Below are 19622 nucleotides of genomic sequence, written 5' to 3'. Positions count from 1 at the left end.
ACATGTTAAAAAAAACCCACAAAATAAATATGGATTCCCGTTTCTTAAATAAAGCAAACTTGCAGCTCATTCATATAAAGCAGCATCCTCAAAGTGAATCTTACAAATAAATAAGTATATAATATATCTAGACACTATTTTGACATACTGGCTGCAAGGCTTAAGATTTTCCCTTGAAGAAGGCAGGGCTAAATTAGATAACTGTGCTTCAGTGTGTATAACAAAGTAATTAAAAATACACATACTTTCAACAGTATTTTTGTCCCTTAGGGTTGGGGAAAGAAAACCAAGACTAAATCACGATTCAGCCTTGAGGAACAGCAAGAATAGCCTCTCTAGTTCAATATGCTTAAAGCCAAACAAAGAAAAGCAAGTAGGTTGAACAATTTGTTTACTGAAACTGCTCAGGCATTAAAATTGATCACTTTATTAAATTTACTCTTAAGTTACACTAACATGAATTTGATTAATTGAACCAGTAAGGAAGCTATAACTAATTGCTAATTAGATACCCCACCAATACACGACAGTAATTACTTCATTAAAACATAAATCACACAGTCCTGACTTTGAAGAAGCATCTTGCTTGAATGTTTAACTACTTCAATAATCATGTAGCTCTGGTTTAATCTGTTTTTAAATTTAGGAAGATTTCCCTAAGTTTAAGGATTTCATTCCTACACTGATGGATAAATTAACTAAACACAGGCAATAACATTAACAGAAACTGGCTCCATACAAAAGAAGTGTCATCCTGCATAAGACTAAAAGAATTCAGACTGCACCTGTTATGAAATCTATGTCTCTGGAAGTTGAATATATAAATATTATTAAGCTATAAGCTACATGAAATAGTCATACTGGACTTAAAATTAAGGGAAGGACTTGGAGGAGGGGTTTAAACTAGTGCAGAACTGATGATTTCGACAAAATATGCTATCAGCCTAGCAGGATACACTGTTTGTTACACGTGACTTTGAAGGCAGTAGGTGAAATTTTCTTGTCAACGTGATAAATGAGCGTTGGAAGCATCACTCTCATACACTAACACCTCTTAAGATACAGAACTTACTTTTGCATTGTTCTGGAATGTGCTAAAAACTCTCAGCAAGGAATGCAGTGATCTGGAGAAATCAGCACTGTCGTTTCTTCAAGGTACGACGGCACCTAGCCAGGCTGTAGGACACTATTCCTCTGCAGCTTCCACAGAGCCATGATACTAGATGCTCTGACCCCACAGCTTTTGCCCTCCCTTATAAATTCTCTAATACTGAAGAGTGTCATCTCAGAGGTGCACAGCATGCCTGCTTACGGGAATAAGTGAATTCATAGCAACCTGGCCAGTTTTTCCAAGGTTTAAAGCTCTGGAACAGCAAGGGATACCACAGGAAACAGGAGCTCCCTTAGTCTAAGGTGCAATCCTAATCCAAAGAACAAGGTCTCTGAGAGACAGTTGTGGAAGTCAAACAGGGTACAGATGAATTCCTCACTTATCAAAATAATAGGTACGTCATTATAACAGTAGTGGGGGTGGGTGAAGAAAAAAAACAAACCCAAAACAAAGTTACAGAGATCTTGTTCTGATCTGTACCACACCACATGAACAGATAAAACATCACCTACTATGAACTGTTCCTAGCTGTTTAAAAAGACTTTGTCCCTACCCTCAAAAAATCCTAAATCAAAGTTATTTCAAATTTCCCTTAAGAACTAAAAAAAGCAGTAAGACATACATCTCACTCATGCTTTTTCAAGAGTGAAATAAAGTACCAAGAGCACACAGCTGGAGGTATCAATAATGTATTTCACTTCATGAAACTTCAGAAAAATTTCCTTAACTATCATCTGCACTTCTGCAGTTTTACCAGCCCTTTATTGAACAGATGTGCACATTTACAGCTTTTCTTCTTCTACGAAACTGGGATGTCAAAAGTAAACAGCATTTAATGAATTTTATAACTCAAGTAAGAACAGTAATAGCAAATACTGACAGACTATCTGAGAAGGAAGAAAGAGAAAGAACAGCTCGTCTAAAGTGCTCAGCTTAGAAAAGGCTATAAATAAGAATTGCAGACGTCCATCCCATCTACTACATAGAATCTACTCCAGAGTATATATGCTCATCGAACCTCAGGTTTACCAAGAAAAGCAATAATTCTGATGAAAAGTGGTGCTTGGACACAAAAGCTTTCTTTCAAATCCTCATAAGATAGGAACAAGTCAGAAAAAAAGAAAAAAAAAACAAAAACAAAAAAACAAACACAAAATGCTTCATGAAGTATTGCTCCCTATACTAGTGAGCAATGCACAAGAAAAGATTGTATGCTGTTTACGTGGTTCACTTTCAGGATAAATTAAAAAGGTAATAACAGGCATATGCACAAACGTAACACACGCAGTATCACATCCTGTCAGTCTTAAGATTTTTATCTCAGTGTCTCTAGACTATGTTGTGCCAGATGGCATAAAAATCCATGAAAAAAATCAATTTGGATGTTTCCTGCACAACTATTTCTCCTCTAGTTATACCAAAAAATAAAAAAATGTAAGCGTGTCACTGTCATAGCTTCTTCTGAACATCTTTTAGATCTTCAATTATCTGCATTTAATTTTCCCCTCTCAGTATCACTGAAGGGACTCTACTACAGAATGAGGAAATAATGGGATTGAATGTAAAAGCGATATTTGAATTAGATGCTGTGGGAGAGGAAGAATATTTGCTCACTTAGCGTCTCCCATCATCTTAACCACCTTGCAGGAGATCCTAATCCCTAACAGAAAACGGGTCCAAGAGATTGGCATCTGCACAGGGGGTACAGGCAGTGCTGATGGAAGAGCTAATCCAAGCTGACATTAATAAGGGCAAGCAACTGTACAGCACACAAATGACAGCATGATCCCATGTTCTGCCCTGTGCCACATGCAAAGTATGCCTACAGAGGAACAACCAAGGGTATTGCTGTGACATGTGCTGGCAAGCCACATCAGGACAACACAGACTTTAGCATGCCTCAGCAGTCGTAGGTATCATCCTCTTGTAACCAAAGTTGTTCTGTTGAATCTATGAAGCCCACACTGATCTTTAATATACGGCTACCCACTGCAGCCATGGGCTCAGCTATACAGATAAGAGTGCTACCATATGACGGTCTTACCTGCACTTTTGTTTAAGAAGGTATTATCTCTACTGAAAGATGTAAAAGGAGTGCAGCTTGCAGAAAGGCAAGCCTATCGCTTACCAGCTACCGATTTTCAAAAACAGTGCTTATCTACAACCTTGTCTTCCAGGTTTGAAGACAGATAAATTGATGGATTACCTGGTAATTATTTTGGTTTTGTGACAGCCTCAGTTGACTTGAAGATGTAAAATGAGGAGAAAAGGTACTTCTTGATGGATTAGCACTGTTATATAATGTATTGGATGTTGTGTGTAATGAGGTCCGTGCAGGCAAATGGTAGTCTCTGTTATGATACAGAATATTGTCAGGCACGTCCCTGGCATTCACCATCTGTGAACCACAGCTCACATTTCTTCCTGGCCCGGACAAGGCTGCGCTTTGGTTCTCTACTCGAACAGAGCTGCTGCTTTCACAGTATCTTGAATAGCTTTGTATTTGTGCTCCCATGGATGCTAGTTCTTCTTCTCTAGCGTATTCGTCATCCACATCTCCAGTTTCCATCGCAATGGACAGACAGCTGCCTTCCACCGAGCAATGCTTCTGCGCTGCGCTTCCTCCCACAATTCTTTGAGGTTGATCTGTAACCGCCAGAGAAAACACTTCACGTATTTCCAGGTTTTGCGTGCTACAAGAAGGGTCCCTGGTATTAGCCCTTTGTCCAGGGGGCACGTGCGATGCGAGAGCTGCATGTTCTGGTTTTTGTAACCTTTGACAGCCCACGGGTTCAGCTTTACAGGGTCTGTGACATATCATCGGTTTCTGAGGTAACACCAACTCTGCGGTCTGGACTGAAGAACCACCATAGCTTTTTTTAGTGTGACTATATATGGAGTTCGCAGAATTCAGTACGCTTGTTTGCCTAGATAAAATAATAGTCTTTTCCCCTACTAATAGGGAAGCATTTTTACAATGTGGTACTTGTCGTCCTATAGGGATGTGCTGCTGCTGAAACTCTGTATCACTTTTTCCTGGTAGTCGTGGAATAGAGGTTTTATGTATGTCTGCCATTGAAGCATTTGTCTGTTTGGTGGATCCTTGCCTACCAGATGAACTAGCAGGACTGTATATACCAGTAACTATTACATCGTTATTAGAAGAGGTCCAAGAAGACTGCTGACTTTGGGATCGAGCAATATTTACCACATTTCTAACTGCTGCTTCTGGAGGTACTGAGGGAGTAGTAGGGACAGTCCCTGGGGGAGTGCCTCCAGATTCTACAGCACTCTTGCTGCTCATCTTCCTTCGTTTATTGCCAACCCACGTCTGCAAACAACAAACAACAACGACAACAAACAAAACAAAGTATTAAATAAGCAGAAAAATTAGGCAATTCTATTTTCAAGCAGATCTGATGAAATGTTAAATGTTCAAGTTGAGACCTAAGTTTACAAATATGTAAATCACTTACTGATTATGCAGCGCCTGAACAATACAGGGTGGAAATCCATGCCTCTCATGCTTGCAATTCATAGTCTAATACACATGAGAACCCCAGTCTCAATTCCAAAGTCCCAGTTTCTCAAAAATCCTAAGACTGCAATCGTGCCTCCTGTCCCAAAGTTACCCTTAAGATTTATTTCACTGACACCATTGTGAGTAACTCCTCCAATTTTAAGTTTTTAATATTTAGCTCCTTGGGATGCAGAACAATCACTGAGGTACGTAGCTAAACTTTTGCAACCAAATAACAGAGATATGACCTTCAAAACTGCCTTGAACAGAAACTGCCAAGTCTTGAATTTAGATGAGAGGAAGAAAAAGAACTCTTTCTGTTAGACAACTACAAAACAATTTTGTGAAGTATTTAGACGTATGGAATAAGTCGTCCCCTACCAGCTGCACAAATCAAGATCTGATGTCAAAACCTGCTTTTGAAAGACACTGATAGACAAGATTAAGACTACTGGGATTAGATTCCAACAGAAGTTTGCTATTACTGACATTTCTGAAAGTGACAATGACAGTATATGGTTTTGTGTAAAAGCTAGTAGAGGTAAAAAGTGAAAATGCAGGTACTGTGGTAGTTGTGCACAGGTTAAAATGTACTGCTGTTTCAAACACACAGGAAAGCCTGTCCTGCAAGTAACACATTAAGATATAGCTAAAAGAACTGAAGGGGAAACATTAACTTCAGTATTTTAAGATAAAGAGAGTTAATCTGGTGAAGCACCAGCTCTAACACTGGAAGTGTAACTATTCCTGGCAATTTTCATGATCAGAGAGACAGGACGTGCTCAATTCTTTCACCACAGTATGTCTGTACTTAACGTGAGGGCACAAGCGAGCAGGATACAAGTGCCAAAGAATGAAAAATAAGCTTTTGCATCTGCTTATGCTGGTTATTAAAAGGATCAGATACACACACAGAGATATGGTGAAACAGTTTTCTGCACCACTCTGGATGTCATCTGCTACACACCTAAAACCAAACCAAAGCAAAATCTCAACGTTCAGCAACCCAAACCAGCTGATTTAATCAATAAACTCCCTCACCCCATTACAAGCAAACTGCACTGAGTACCTATCTTGGGTTTCCATCTCATCACATGAAGGGAGGAAAGCTTTCTTCACATATGGATACCTGCTAAGGAAGTAAACAGATTTTTCTACAAGAAAATATGCATCCCTGCCATATAGAAGCATGTTGAAGTCTCCATTCCATTCTACTCATTTTTGGTGTCAAATTTTACAAAATGCCTAATCTAAGGCATGATTTGTTGCATGCAATAAAATCTGTTACTAGTGGTAAAATTTTTCTTCTCAAAAGTAAGTTTAAATACAGAAATTATAGCCACAGATCTCAAGTTACTTTATTGCATAAAACAAATTTAGAAGATCAATTTTTTTTTTTTTTAATTTCTGCTCAGTCAATAAACTTTCAAGATAGAAGTTATAATTATAATAGAGACACTGCAGGTTTTGGACCAGGAAAACAGATTTCATTCCCAACTTTTCCACCTGTATAGAATTAAAATCTGAAGTCTTTCCTCACAATTTTCCTGAAAAGAAATGCATTCAAAGAAATGTAAATAACTTACTAGCACTACTATTCACTTGGGATTAAACTACAGTTTCATGAGACAGCACAAGTCAGATTTGCCACTGCTGATAGAGTCCCATTCTCCTGACCATGTCCCCAGCTTCTTACTCCCACCATTTATCCAAAAGCACCCACCTGAAGGATCAGCGAGTGCAACTTCCCCAAAAGGCATAAAACTGAATTGGCAAAAAAAAAAAAAAAAAAGACCGTAAGTTTTGGTAAGGTTAGCAAATTTAACTGGGTTATTCTGAAACTAAATAAATGCAAGAGATGATCAGCACAAGAAGAAAGGAGAGAAAGAATTGTGCAGCTGGGAGAAGGGAAAGAGTACAAAACCTCCCATTTTTAGCGCTGTGAGACATTAGGACCAAGAATAATTATGTAAAACTATATCCTTAGACCGAAAAGGAAGCTCCACATTGTTACTAGCTTGGAGGTCATGGTATTAATTTCAGATGTGACAGAGGAGTCATTAAGTACAAAATATCCTAAGAAAAGGGACACAAATCTTTGTTCCAATCAAGTTCCCCAACTAGTAAGTTTCGGGAGCACTTTCACTAACACTGGAAGCATTACTGAAGTTCCTAACTATTATTTAGGAGGAGGAGAAGATCCCAGAAGAGATGATACACCAAAAGTCCAGCTGTTAAGAAAATTACCTGAAATTTAAGAGAGCCTGATTTTACATTCCCAGTCTGATTCAGGCAGAGCTGGAACTTCAGACTGTCCCACAATCCAGATACACACCACAGAGAGACTGTCAGTGGTGCCTGCCCATTAGTTTTGACCAGAAGGTCCACCCTAAATCTGAAAATAAAGAGTCCTCAGGAAATCTTTCAAGATGTGTAAAAGAATAATGAAGCTGTAACTCTTCTGATATCTGCTGTTGTACTATGGGGAGAACCCCATACCACCTCCCTGATCACCGCTCCCAGCACTCAGTGATACTGTGAAAATCAGACTTGGAGAACTTCTGCACTTCATCAAGTCACATTGCTCACATTTCATGAAAGACAACAAGCAACCAGCAGAAGTATACTAATATTAATAGCCTAGTTTCAGTCATTCAAACCTGATGTAGCTAGAATACATCTCTATTAAATTTGAAGAGGGACAGGTTTTTTTTCCCAGGAGTAACTCTACTACATTTCCTAATTTTGAAAGGAAGAACATATTTTTATGTATTGCAGTAAAAAAATCTGTAGAGGTTTACATCAAATAATAAATAGGACTTTTCTTTTTTCCAACCCAGCTCAAGATTGGAAATACTGGATGTAGTTCTATGGGACAAGGTTACAGAAATCCTGATTCAGGACAAGAATATATTCATAGATTTATGACATTTGAATCATAACTGTTACGTTTAGGGAATTCGTGTTCCTATTATAGTCATATGTGCAAGTGCCAGCTGCAACACAAGTATCATTTTGCTAGACATGGTGCAAAGAAGTACTAATCTCTGTCCAAGAGTTTTATAGGAAAAAAAAGAAAAAAAAGAAAAAAGGGGAGGATTAGGAGAGGCAGAAAGGAGGGCTGTAAAGAAGGAAAGGTAAGATTGTGCAAAAATATGAGAAATGCAGGACAAATGCTGGGTCTGTTTCCATTGCACTTCACAAGCAGGAAAAAAGTTTTAAGTATTGCAAATAAGGGCTCAGTAAGGGCAGAAAACTGAAGGAAAAAGGCTGTGATACATTATTGCAGTAAGGGAAACAGAGAGGGACAGGGAAACATGAAGAACAGAGAGTGAATGAGAACTGCAAGTAGAAGAGAGACTGGCTGCCTCCTCTAGGTCCTTCAATCAGAATAAAAATAGAAAAACAGGCCCTGACTGCATCATCAGCATCCAGATTCCTGTTACAACTGTTTGTCTGTTCCAGGGTGTCTGAATTTCTGGCTGACTTTCAGAACTTCCCACCATCTAGAGCTGAGAAAGTAAGTTTTAGTATTTTCAGAGTATTTTGAGGGAGGGGAATCCAGGTAAGAATTAGGGAGCAGGAGGGGTTGTTATTGTCAATATAGCACTGGTACACCACTTAAAAAAAAACTAGACTGGTCTTACTTCTTCCTCTTCAGTGTCCAGTGTTGCAGCAGCTCCTGGTAGTTCCACTACTGTTGTTATTTTTTCAGCTAATGCTTGATGATTTCTATTTCTGCTCTGAGACAACAGCCATTTTGTTGTCTAGTGTTTCACAAAGGGATTATTATTTCCCTTCCTGTGGAATTCACAGACTTTGGAAGAGCTCCCGTTAGCACTAGTGACATTCTTCTTTTATAAGAAAAGAATGTACTCACTGTAAATAACCATGAGGGACCACAATATTTATGATTGTGACATGGAATACAAGTGTGACAGAGTGTGTTAAAAGAAATACTTCTACAGTTATTCCCCCAAATACATTAGCTTACAGAAATTTAACTTAAGAATAGTTCCCTAATAACATGACCTTTCTTTGATACAATACATTGCACAAGGTTTCTACAGGGCAAACTAATTTGCAATTTAATGAATAAAAAAAAGCCAACCCCAAAACCCAAACCATAATATCATCAACAAAAGACAAACAACAACCCCAAAAAACCAAACCAACCAAACAAAAATCACTCCTTGTGCAATCCAGGCCCCTGCTAAATACAGCAATCACGTGAAGACATTTCAGCGAAAACAAACTATAAACAGACTCACTGGATAAAAATGAACGTCACACACACACACTGAAGTCTGATTTAAGACACGTATGAAGTTAGAGACTCCAGCCCTCTACAGGTATTTTATGTAAAGAAATGAATGTGCATAACTTTAACATACAAATTTGGAAGGCCTCAGTACTTACCCTGACTACACTGAAGTCCAGTTTAGTTTCTTGTGCACACTGTAATATGAGCTGAAAGCAATTTTTACTTTGATTTGTCATTCCATTTTCATAATAACGCTGTAATATCCTTTGTTGTTCTACAGTAAATACAGAACGCAGATTCATCTAAAAATAAAAGAAGATACTCTGAAAGTTGGAATAAAAACTGTAATACTTGCAGAATGCACAGCCTCTCATTTATGTTTGTTGTGATAACACTAAGTGTTGACATGCTGGGTTTTTTTTACAGAGTCCTTGACCAACACTTTTACTTACTTTCCAAAAAACCCTGTTACAGTCAGCATTAGTGATTCCTTTGTGATGGACTGGAGTTGAACAGGTGAACTACATGTTTGGAACAACACTGACAGCTTTTCATAAATAAATAAATATTACATTGTATTGCTAAGTCCAAGAGCCTCTAGTTTCAAAGAAAAAGATTCTCCCTTAAAAAAAAAAATAATAAAGGCATTAGGCAATACAGAGTAACACCAGCAGCTCCAACAATATTGGCAGGTCTGTTTCCCCTTCCCTACCAAAAAAAAAAAGAGACAAAATGTGAGATAAAATAAAGATGACTGGCACAAGTAAAGTTTCCACCGTCTCCAACTTCAGCAAATCCTACACTCCGTTATGGCCAGACATGCTACTCCTGCTCCTGCGACGGCACCGGCACTTCCCAGCTGCAAAGTCACAAAGATCAAGAACCAGAAGACTAACTGGGGAAAAAAAACCAAAGAGAAGGGCTTTAGGCAGTTCTGGTCCAGCCCACTGCAATGCTAATGCTCTAATAGTAACAGAAAGGAGGGACCACCCAAATCACAGCCCACGTTTAGAAAGGTTCAAGCTACTGTGAAACTATACCCTGAGGCTATAAATCAGGCTTTTTAAGAACACTTAAGGATTGTTTTACAGGGGTATAAGCCAATGCTGGCTACAAGACCGCAGGATGCGTCCCTGCCCCTTTGCTTTGTCCGAAGCAGGGCTGAGTTTTTCAGCAGGCTCCACCAGAGCGAAGAGACCCCTGCTCCTCCCAGGCTAACAGCAACTCCTGGGGTCTTGTTTTCAGCCTGCTGAGCCAGCTCAGCACCAGGTCCCCCCATGAGAGCACTTCGCTGTATGGGGACAGGGCAGACACGGATCGGGCAGCCGCTCTGCTGCCGGCCAGGCCAGTGGGCACCCAAGGGCCCAGAATGGGGAGCAGCATTCCCACTGGTCACACTGGTCAGCACAGGACTATACTGGGCCACGGCAGAGGCGGGAGGTGGCCAGGGATGAGGCAGCCTCTTCAGCAGCGGTTTGATGAACACGTTAAACCAGGCACAGCTTTGTTACGCACAAAAATTTATGCCCTACCTTGGAAAAGGCAAACAGCTGAGTATTAGCAAGTACAGAACAGACTCCCTAATGGCAAACTGAATTTTTATGCTCGTTATATGGTCTGTACAGGCAAAGAATATAATCCTCTGGTTATATGTAAGAAAAGAAGAGCCCCATCATCACAGTATTTCCAGAACAGGGCCTTTGTCTTGTCCCAAACAGGACGCTGCCAGCTGAGACACCACAAGTGCTGGCCAGGAACAACTTGCATTGCATCCGACCTCATGTCTCAGAAAGCAAAAAAGTCACCAGCCACAAATTATTTTTAATACTTTCAGTACATGTACCAAAATAATGCAGAATGAACTAAAGAATAAGAAACTGTACCATCATCTTGTAGGAAACTAAAGGGGGTGAGGGAACCCTTTGTAGCTACCAAGCTTTTAGTTACCAGGTTTGGAAATTTTGGATGGAAAAGAGGAGAGTAGCAATATACTTAATCTTTGCGCAAGAGCTGCTTCTAATTTAGAGCAAATAAAATTATTAAGGGCTCAAAAAGCATAAGCAGACACCTAACTCCTTTCACGTTATCCATCAAGATGATTATACTATGTAATGGTAATGGATATTAGAGTTCAACAAGCCTCTATAAAGAAAAAGATTAATATCTAGGATTTGGAGTAAAATGCTTGTAGGCCAGAGCTTTGACTTCAGAGTTTACTTTCCTCTGTATGTCAACAGACAAGAGAAAAATCACTAACTACCAACTTGTAAAATACTACTGTTTTCTTTTCAATAATACTAAAACCAGAAGGTGATTTTTCAATCACATTTTTACCTCTGTTCCCAATTCTTAATTCACCCTCTCAATCTAGTGCATTATTAAATGCAGCACTACCAGCTGCATTACAAGTCAGGCTTTGCCCGAGTTATGCCTCCCCCAGAATGTGTATTCAGTCACAGTCAGAGCTGGGCAAAGGAGACTTGCTCTGAATACTCTGCTGTTTAAAGAAATTTATAGCAAGCAACAGAGGAGACAATTATTAGCCCATTAACAAATCAATAAAGTTCATAAGAACCTACTTTATATAAGAACTGTCTTCAGATCTCCCATGTGGATATGCATGATGATGCAGCCACCAACTCATTTATATCACTTTTAAAGAATAAGCAAGAGTTAATTTTGTGATTCTTTTTCCTCCTGCAGGATTGGCAGGAGGCAGCTTACACTTCTGTGTCTACTACTCTTTCAGTACCAGTGGTCCTGTTTTATTCAGTTGAGATCAGTTCCCACAAATGACTTCGTCAGAAATAAGTTATGAACCTTCTATCTTTCCAGATCCAGATGAAGTCTGTCATCCAATAGCTCCAGCATTTCTATACATAGGCTCATCAAAAAGAAGCATGCTCTCCAAATAGTTCGTCAACTGCGATGAAGACTCCTCCAATTGCTAGATAAATTTTTAGAACCAGACCTGATGACCTGCAAGCGAAGATGTGTGTCAGGTGCTTAAGACATTTTTTAATTATGTGGATTTCTGTATCCAAAGTCACTTCTGTGTTAGAATACTTTCATTGTTGTGTTTGACATCTGTAGTTTAGATAAGGACAGGGTGGAGCATTTTGAGGAAATCTCTTGATCTTCAGATAAACCTATATACATTGCATGACAGACTTCGCCTAGCTAAGCTCAAGAGAGGTCACGGTCTGGTTTAATAAGCAACTCATTTCTGCAGTTTATTTTAATCACTTGTAAACTACACCTGCCAACCAAAATACTGGTATGATTCCTTAGTAACTTCTGCCTTGAATCCAGTCAAGCACAGCTCAGAGGATCTGTGCAGAGGCCATCAGAAACTGATTTAAATAAACACATTGCAGGACCCTACAAACACAAAGTTATGAAAACTGACTCATAACTTGAGTTTACATTCCAACATCTAAACTTTCAAATAAGCAAGGGAGGATTTATCAATGGTTTTGGTTTGTTGGTTTGGTTTTTTTTTAAGTATACTGAATCCTAAGTCAGTAGGCAGTTCTGTATCATTTCCCGCTGCCATCTACCCACACACATATTAACCAAAACTACAGAAGGGACATTAAAATATTCTCTAAAATATCATTACCTATCCTGCTCTGTAAATCAATGTTATTCGTTCTGCTCTACCAATTAATTAATCTTTTTCTTTTTTTTTTTTAAACTGCCTTTTACCAGAGGCAACAGAAATTTAGGGGCAAATCGCAGAATAAACCAGACCACACACATACTGTTCAGCAGGGCTATGCAGGCAGCTACATCTGTCCAACAGAAAACTTGGTTCCAATTCTACTCAAAATATTAAACTCAGAGCAAACCAACCAAACCACTGGATCCACAGGCCCACTACAACAAGCCATTCTATTACATCCCCTAATACTTTGAACTATCCTACAGTTGTTTGGTATAACATGGTTATTAACAAGTAGACCTTAAGCTCCAGGCAGCGCATAAGCAATAGATAACCTCAACATACAGCACTAATGCCTAAAACAAAGCCCCCAGTGAACCCATCAGACCCCCAGGAAGCTGCAAGGCAGTTTTTGCTATTTGGGTTGCAGATGTAGCACAACCTCACAAGACACGTGCTCTGGTCATAGCTGGGCAGGAAATACGACTTCGCATGAAGATCTTGGATTACACAGAACAGGAGAAAGGAAATGAAGAATCACAGTTTCTTTGCTTTTTAACTGCCTATATAATAATCTCTAACTAGGTATAAAAGATCACAAGATTACTATTAGAAGTAGAAATAGCAGTAATAATCTCCAAGCATTCAATCTCAATATTGTAGGACAAAACAATAACTGGCATACTGATTTCATACTAGCGTGTAGAACATTTGGCAATATTCCTTCTCTTGCAGGTTACAAATTTACTGATAGTATGTAATCTGTAAAGTCCAGATGGAAATTAGTTTGCTATCAGTAGTTCTTCAGTGCTTATTTAGAATACCTAAAACAGTGTTGAAAAAAAACAGTTACTAAATGTTTGGAAGCTCCATTAGAAAGCCACAAAGTCCAAAGCCATCACATTAATCCATGAAGCGCTGCCTCTGCATAGCCCACCTCCACAGGCAACAAGCTTTGCTCACTTTCCATACCTGTCAGACCTAGCAATTTATCTACATTAAGTACACTGAGCATTCAAACACCTGGAAAAACATAATGCTACTGTCTCTGAGACAAATTAATACAGGGTATATTCGTCACAGGATTACAATGTGGTTTTGGTTTTTTGGGTTTGGGTTGGTTTGTTTGGGTTTTTTTTGAGAAGTATTACCTGTTTAGCATCAGTTTTCATAGTTATACACAAGATATTCTTACATTTTCTTTAATATGGGACATAACTTACAAAGTGCTGACATTACTAAGCATTAAGGTAGCCACATTAGTATCAAGGGAATCAGCAGGCCGTACGCCTTCATAATGGACTCAGTATTACTCAAGACAATCTCAGTAACTTCAAAGGAAATAAACTCCTTTTCCCAATTTGTGTACCTACGAAGCATTCCAGTTTCTTCAGGCTTTCTCACCTTTGTCTTGAACCTCAGACTCCAAGTTAGAAATCCACATGGATTTTTATCATAATTTCATTTCGATCTTGACTTGCCAAGCTTAGAAAACATGCACTTGAGTTTTTGGGAAGCCAGGTGTCCAGTTGGTTGGCAACATATTGGCACTGAAAAGAGAGTTTGTTGCAGAAAAGAACTCTGTGAAATTTAACAAAATTCAGGCAAAGCATTACGCAAACTGAGATTCCATGAACGAAAGTTATATTTTCACTTCAATAAAAGACAGAGGTAGCAAAGCAGTATTTTTAAGGATTCAAATTCTGCCATCTCTGCTGATAAAATAAGGTAGCCTTGGCCAAGTATGTTGCTGCCTATGTGACAGTGGAGAGAATAATCTACGACAAATGAGAAAGCAGGTTTCCTGTAAGTACTTCCTTCACCCCTGCTATGTCTTCCAGGCCAACTAACATCATTCAGCTTTCCACTTTGGTGGTCTCCCACCCCTCAACCTTCTGTAAACCCATCAATACAAAGATGTTGTTCTTCATTCCCTTTCTAAACTGGATACTAATTAAAAAAAAAAAATTATCATAGTAGCAGAAGAATCCCTTCGCTATATGCTGTGGTTCAGGAGACAAAAATGTAGTCCAAGTGCTAAGTCAGGCACTGGGGACACGCGAGAGATCTAAGGCTGGTAAGTGATAAGAACGAAGGCAGGAACTCCGTGCACTTCTGTTTCTCCAAGACTGCTGAGTACGAGCCTCACGAAGGACAATCCTACTGACACACTGCAACCCGTCACGTTGGCTCCTTGTCAGATGAGATTAAGGTTATTCTTACGGCTGAACTTCTTCAGACTTCTTTAGCTGCTTGAGCAACTTTTTCCACAGTATCCACCTTCCTCCCCTTTCTGTGGCAAGAGCGAGCACAAGTGGAGAGGGGAGAACACGGAAGAACTAAAGCCGAGTTTGCTTCTGAAATGTAGCACATTTGCTTCACGAAACAGGTACTTAATGCAACAATTATCCCACGCAGTTTGCTGCAAATGCCTAGTCCTTCCACTCTAGTTATTTTATTCAACATCCAAAGTTAAGAATCTCTCCAGGGAGACCTGGTGAAGCCCAGAGATGTATTTTTAGAAACTAAAGAAAACAACTCGGTGTCAAGGACTACTACAAAAGAAAGAACAACAACAAGAAAATGGGAATAATCCTGTATCAATGATCCCCTGGTTAGAAAAAAAAAAACAAATTCAAGAGTTACTTAGCTGTTCTGAAACAACTACTTGAAAGATCTGGAGAGAAAAAAAAAAGGCAAAAAAAAAAAGCAGCAGCATAAGAAGAAAAAAAAATTTCTGTGGCCTAAAGTCTGCCTCCAATGTATAGCATTATAGTGTTAATGTCAAAAAGTCTCTAAATATTAAGATTGCTGAACCAAGTAAACTTACTTATAAGGTAAGTCTTTATAGAATACTACTTTAATATTAATTAATTTGAAAAATAGGAAATAAAAACTTACTGAGAATCCTCTCATTTCAAACAGTAACAGAAACTACTCTTGGATGTGAAATTATAATTAATAAAAAAAATAATTCACTTGGAGTACAAGCCACCACAAAGTAACTAAGTGTAAAAAATCTTTATGGTATAAAACACTGTAAAACTGTCAGGAATTAACACATAGTGATAAAACGGAATAAGCAGTTTCTGAGAGGTGGTTTTTTTTTTTTTCCAACCTCAGCATCAAATAAGCATTTGTTTGGAAAAAAGTCACCTTATAAGAGCCTGTAAGACTATTGCTGTTTTGGTCTGTTCATCCATAACAGGTACAACAAGAAAATCAGCACACTCCTCAATTTATTTCTTTTTTTCTTTCCCTCCACAGATCTCCAGTGGTACAAAATAACAAGACTCAGCACCAATATAAATCTGCAACTATAATAAGAAAGCTACCATATACACAAATAAAACAAGAGTGCAGTAGTGACACTATTACTACAGCTTTAGAAACCTCAACAGTACCAGCAATCACCTAATTCACTTTCCACATCTGCCAAAAGCTCACAATTTTTTGCACAGCCCAAATGGAAAGAAAACAACCATCGAACACCCCAAGTTACACACCACGTGTGGAGATACTGGACGTACATCAAGCAACAATGTTTAATAATCCGAATTTGTAGGTAACTGCGTCTTTCTTACTCAGGCCAAAATAGTTACGACTACACAACTGTAAGTGCAGTAGATCATGGTTATGGTTGGGTTAGTGTAATATACAGACCAGCTCGTAAAAATACTTTTAAATATCCGTGACTCACAGCACAATTGCTTCCCTCTCCACTAAATACAGCATTTGTAATATTGTATTACAGTCCTACCTATAAAATTCAGCCTTTTATTAGGGACAAATTAGACAGCCCTCAGTAACTTAGTAACATAATAACCTGTGACCACAAGTCTGCAGGTTTATGCATCCCATCCCACTTCACTCATGTAAATGGGACTTCTGACTACAACTGGATTAGCCACATGTTTTAAATTAAGCACATACACAAGCGTTTGTAAGACCTATGTCAGAAAGAAGGAAAGGAATACTAAAATGCAGTTTTACTCTGAAGATGTGAGCTGCTTCAAGGCTCCAGTTCAGCGGATATAGAACTACTTTTGGTTAGTTACATACAATCTTACCTATATTAGAAGCCCCAGGCTAACAGAACGCAGGGGTACAGGGTTGGGGACTGCTTGTTATTCCCCGGCATGGGGCAAGCCCACGTGCAACACAAGCGTTTCCAGAGGCAAGACCTCCCCTGCACCATCACCCCCCCAGAACACCACAGACTGCAAAACCAGCCCGCTTCCTCCTCCTCGTTCCCTTCCAAATACTCGAGGGCTAAAATCGTGACAGCAAAAGGACACCCTGGTCAACCGCCACCACGACTGGCCGCGTTCGGCACCAAAACAGGGCCGATACGGTCTGCGAGGCAGCAGTCCTTACGGGAAACAAGGTTTGAGTTGTTCTGTGACAATCTCCTACTGCTGGCCACCTCCTGCCCCACTCACGCGTGGGTGTCCACCTGCCCCTCTGTGGGCCCCACGGGCCTCACACCATGAGGCAACGCCAAGCTTTCCTCTCACCCCTCCCCGCCCCAAAAAAAGCCTCCAGCTGTACCAGCCCAGCCTCAAGCAGCTGCCCCAGGGCTGACGCGAGGGGTAAGAAGGGGCCCCAGAGCTCAGGGAAAGAGACAACAGGGAGGGACAGACGGACGGACGGACGGACACAGACCACCATCCCAGCCCGCCGCCTCCCTCAGCGCATGCGCCCCGCCGGGCCCGCGGAGCAGTGCGCGCGCGCAGCGCAGGCGCGGGCGGCTTCCCCCCCCACACACACCCCCCCCTCCACACACCCCCCCCCTCCACCACCATGAAGCGGCCGCACGCATGCGCAGTTCGCCATCGGCGGCGGCGGGTGCCCAGCGCCTGCCTCTGCGGGGCCGGCGGGGAGGGCGCAGTGCGCCTGCGCGCCCGAGCTGGGTCTGCGAGAGCGAGCCCGCGCGGCCCGCCCTCCCCCACCGCCAGGCCGCCGGCCCAGGGGCATCACCATCCTCCTCCTCCTCCTCCTCCTCCTCCTCCTCCTCTTCCTCCTCCCCGCCCGCCCGCCGCGCCCCTCCCGGGCGGGGACCCTCCTACCCCCCCCCAGGGACTCCCTCGCTCCCGCCCACCGCCCCTGCGCAGCGCGCCGGGCTTACCGTGCTGTGCGGGGCTGGTCCGGGGGGCTCGGGGCTCCGGATTCAGCCGGTTTCGGCTGGGTCGGTCCCGGCGTCACACAATGAAATCAGCGCCTCCGATCATTAATTCTCATCATGATCGTGACGTCAGCGCAGACAGCGGCCAATGGGAGCGTAAGATCAGCGCCGGCCGGGACAGTGCTCGCCCCCGCCCCTCGCCCCCCGGGGACCCGCGGGGGGGGGGGGGCGGGGAGTCGTTCGCCGTGCGGGCTCTGAGGGGCCGCGGCGGGCAGCGGCCGACACGGAGCCCCCCCCCCCCGCCCCCTCCACGGAGCCCCCCCCCCCCCGCCCCCTCCACGGAGCCCCCTCTTCACCCCAACCCCGGCTTCAGCCCCCCTCAGCGGCCGGGGCCGCCTGGGCGCGCCCGCCGCTCCCTCAGCTTGACGGCACCCGGCCTCTCCTCACGGCGCCGGGAACCGGCCCCGCCGCACCGGCCTCAGCCCCCCCCCCCGGGGCGGGTCGGCCCCGGCCGGCATCCCCCCGCCGGCGGGCAGGTAACGGTGGGCGCCGCGGGAGTTGCTCTCCGGGGCGCCCCTAAAGCGATACCGACGTTTTCAGAGGGAAATCGGTAGCGAACGGCCGGCTAAACAGAATTCACCGTGCCTTACAACCTTTCTTCTTGCGCTGCGCTGGGCGGACCGGTAGGTGCGTCTGGTAAAATCTGAAAAGGTGCAGGAAGGAGCAGGATTTCAGTCAGGTGAATGGCAGTGGGGGTCAAGAAATAAACTTTTGATTGCTTGGGGTGAATACGTGTGGCCTGGGAAGAAGGGAAGAGGCAGTCTCTTCAGGTGGGCAGCTCAGGGCCGGTACCCTCGTGGAGGCCGGACACCCGGCCTGGGTCGTGGTCGGAGCCGGCGACTGTACGAGCAACGCGACGCAAGCAACGCTCGTAACGTTGTCTTCTACCGGGAGCCCGCAGTACGACCGGGTGCATCGATGCCGGCCCTCCTTCGGGCTCCGTTTCCCATCCGAAAGGAAACCTGGTCGACCAACAAGCAAGAAGTCCGATACCGCTCACCCCTACTGATGAATTATGTGATAGAAATCGTTTAAAGTCATTATTGGCTCAGCTGTAGAAGCACTAAGAAGTCCGAATCAGACTTGAGGCCTTGTTGTGTTAATTGCAAAGCCTCTAGATATGCCGTGTCCCTATCCTGAATAGTGTACGCTGTAAGTCATAATGTTAAAATACTAAAACAGGCGATAAATTTTGTGCAGTGACTTTAATCGGAACTATCGGTAAACATTCCTGCGGGACTAAAATAAAAGCATTGCTACTGGTTATTTGTAGGCAGAGAGGAGAAAAGTGGTCAATGTGTATGTTTATTTTAAAACTACAGTAAGTTATTGATATTGTTAAAAAATTTTAACACAGACTTCTGACATATGCAGTTCTGTTTCTGGCCACCTGAAGTTTTGTCTATGGTTTTCCATGCAGCAGGAAGATGTGCTGAGTATTTGGTCATCCACAAATAAAACACGTCCTTCTAGAGCATCCTTTAATAGTTGAATAGTAGTTCGTGTTCTGTCCACATTGTAATTACATTTCCTTCACCAGTCTGGAAAGTTAATCAATCAATTAATAAAGCTTAATCTGATGTAAAGGTCTTAGATTACTGGAATTGTTTCAGTAAAGTGCTAGTCTTTAGCTTTCCCGCTTTATAAAGCAGAAGACGGACCAAGCCAGCTTCCCTCTGGCAACGTACATCTCTCCTGGTGTAGCTGATGTTGAGAGCTCTGCATACTTCCAACAAATTAGGATAATATACCAGATATATTGATATGACATTTCCTTTGTATCGCACCCAGTAATTGTGTGGTGCAGAGGGAATTGGATGAATGAGGTGAGCCAACTGAAAAGATGGTGTTTTTCTGGTGGGATCGGTTACCTACTGG

At 42.0% G+C, this 19622-nt stretch overlaps 1 protein-coding gene across 10 annotated transcripts in view; it reads right to left on the bottom strand.

Moving 5' to 3' along the window:
• The window catches only part of HDX (highly divergent homeobox), a 54793-nt gene extending 36814 nt beyond the window's left edge, over nt 1-17979 (bottom strand). For 2 of the 10 annotated variants that reach the window (XM_069811555.1, XM_069811557.1), the window contains exons 1-4: nt 13964-17244; nt 9348-9517; nt 9051-9197; nt 3318-4442 (exon numbers count right to left, since the gene is read on the bottom strand). In XM_069811555.1, the coding sequence (XP_069667656.1) occupies nt 3318-4442; nt 9051-9197 (1272 nt within the window). In that variant the 5' untranslated portion in view covers nt 9348-9517; nt 13964-17244. Of the gene's footprint in view, nt 1-3317; nt 4443-9050; nt 9198-9347; nt 11875-13963; nt 17245-17687 lie in introns of those variants that run through there. The other 8 variants (XM_069811551.1, XM_069811552.1, XM_069811554.1 and 5 more) reach the window with 8 other exon arrangements.
• Nucleotides 17980-19622: the final 1643 nt, after the last annotated feature.

Source organism: Haliaeetus albicilla, chromosome 23 (assembly GCF_947461875.1).
Source record: "Haliaeetus albicilla chromosome 23, bHalAlb1.1, whole genome shotgun sequence".
Classification (NCBI taxonomy): Eukaryota; Metazoa; Chordata; class Aves; order Accipitriformes; family Accipitridae; genus Haliaeetus; species Haliaeetus albicilla.
Note: the sequence above shows the minus strand (reverse complement) of the source record. Positions and strands in the feature narration are given on the sequence as shown.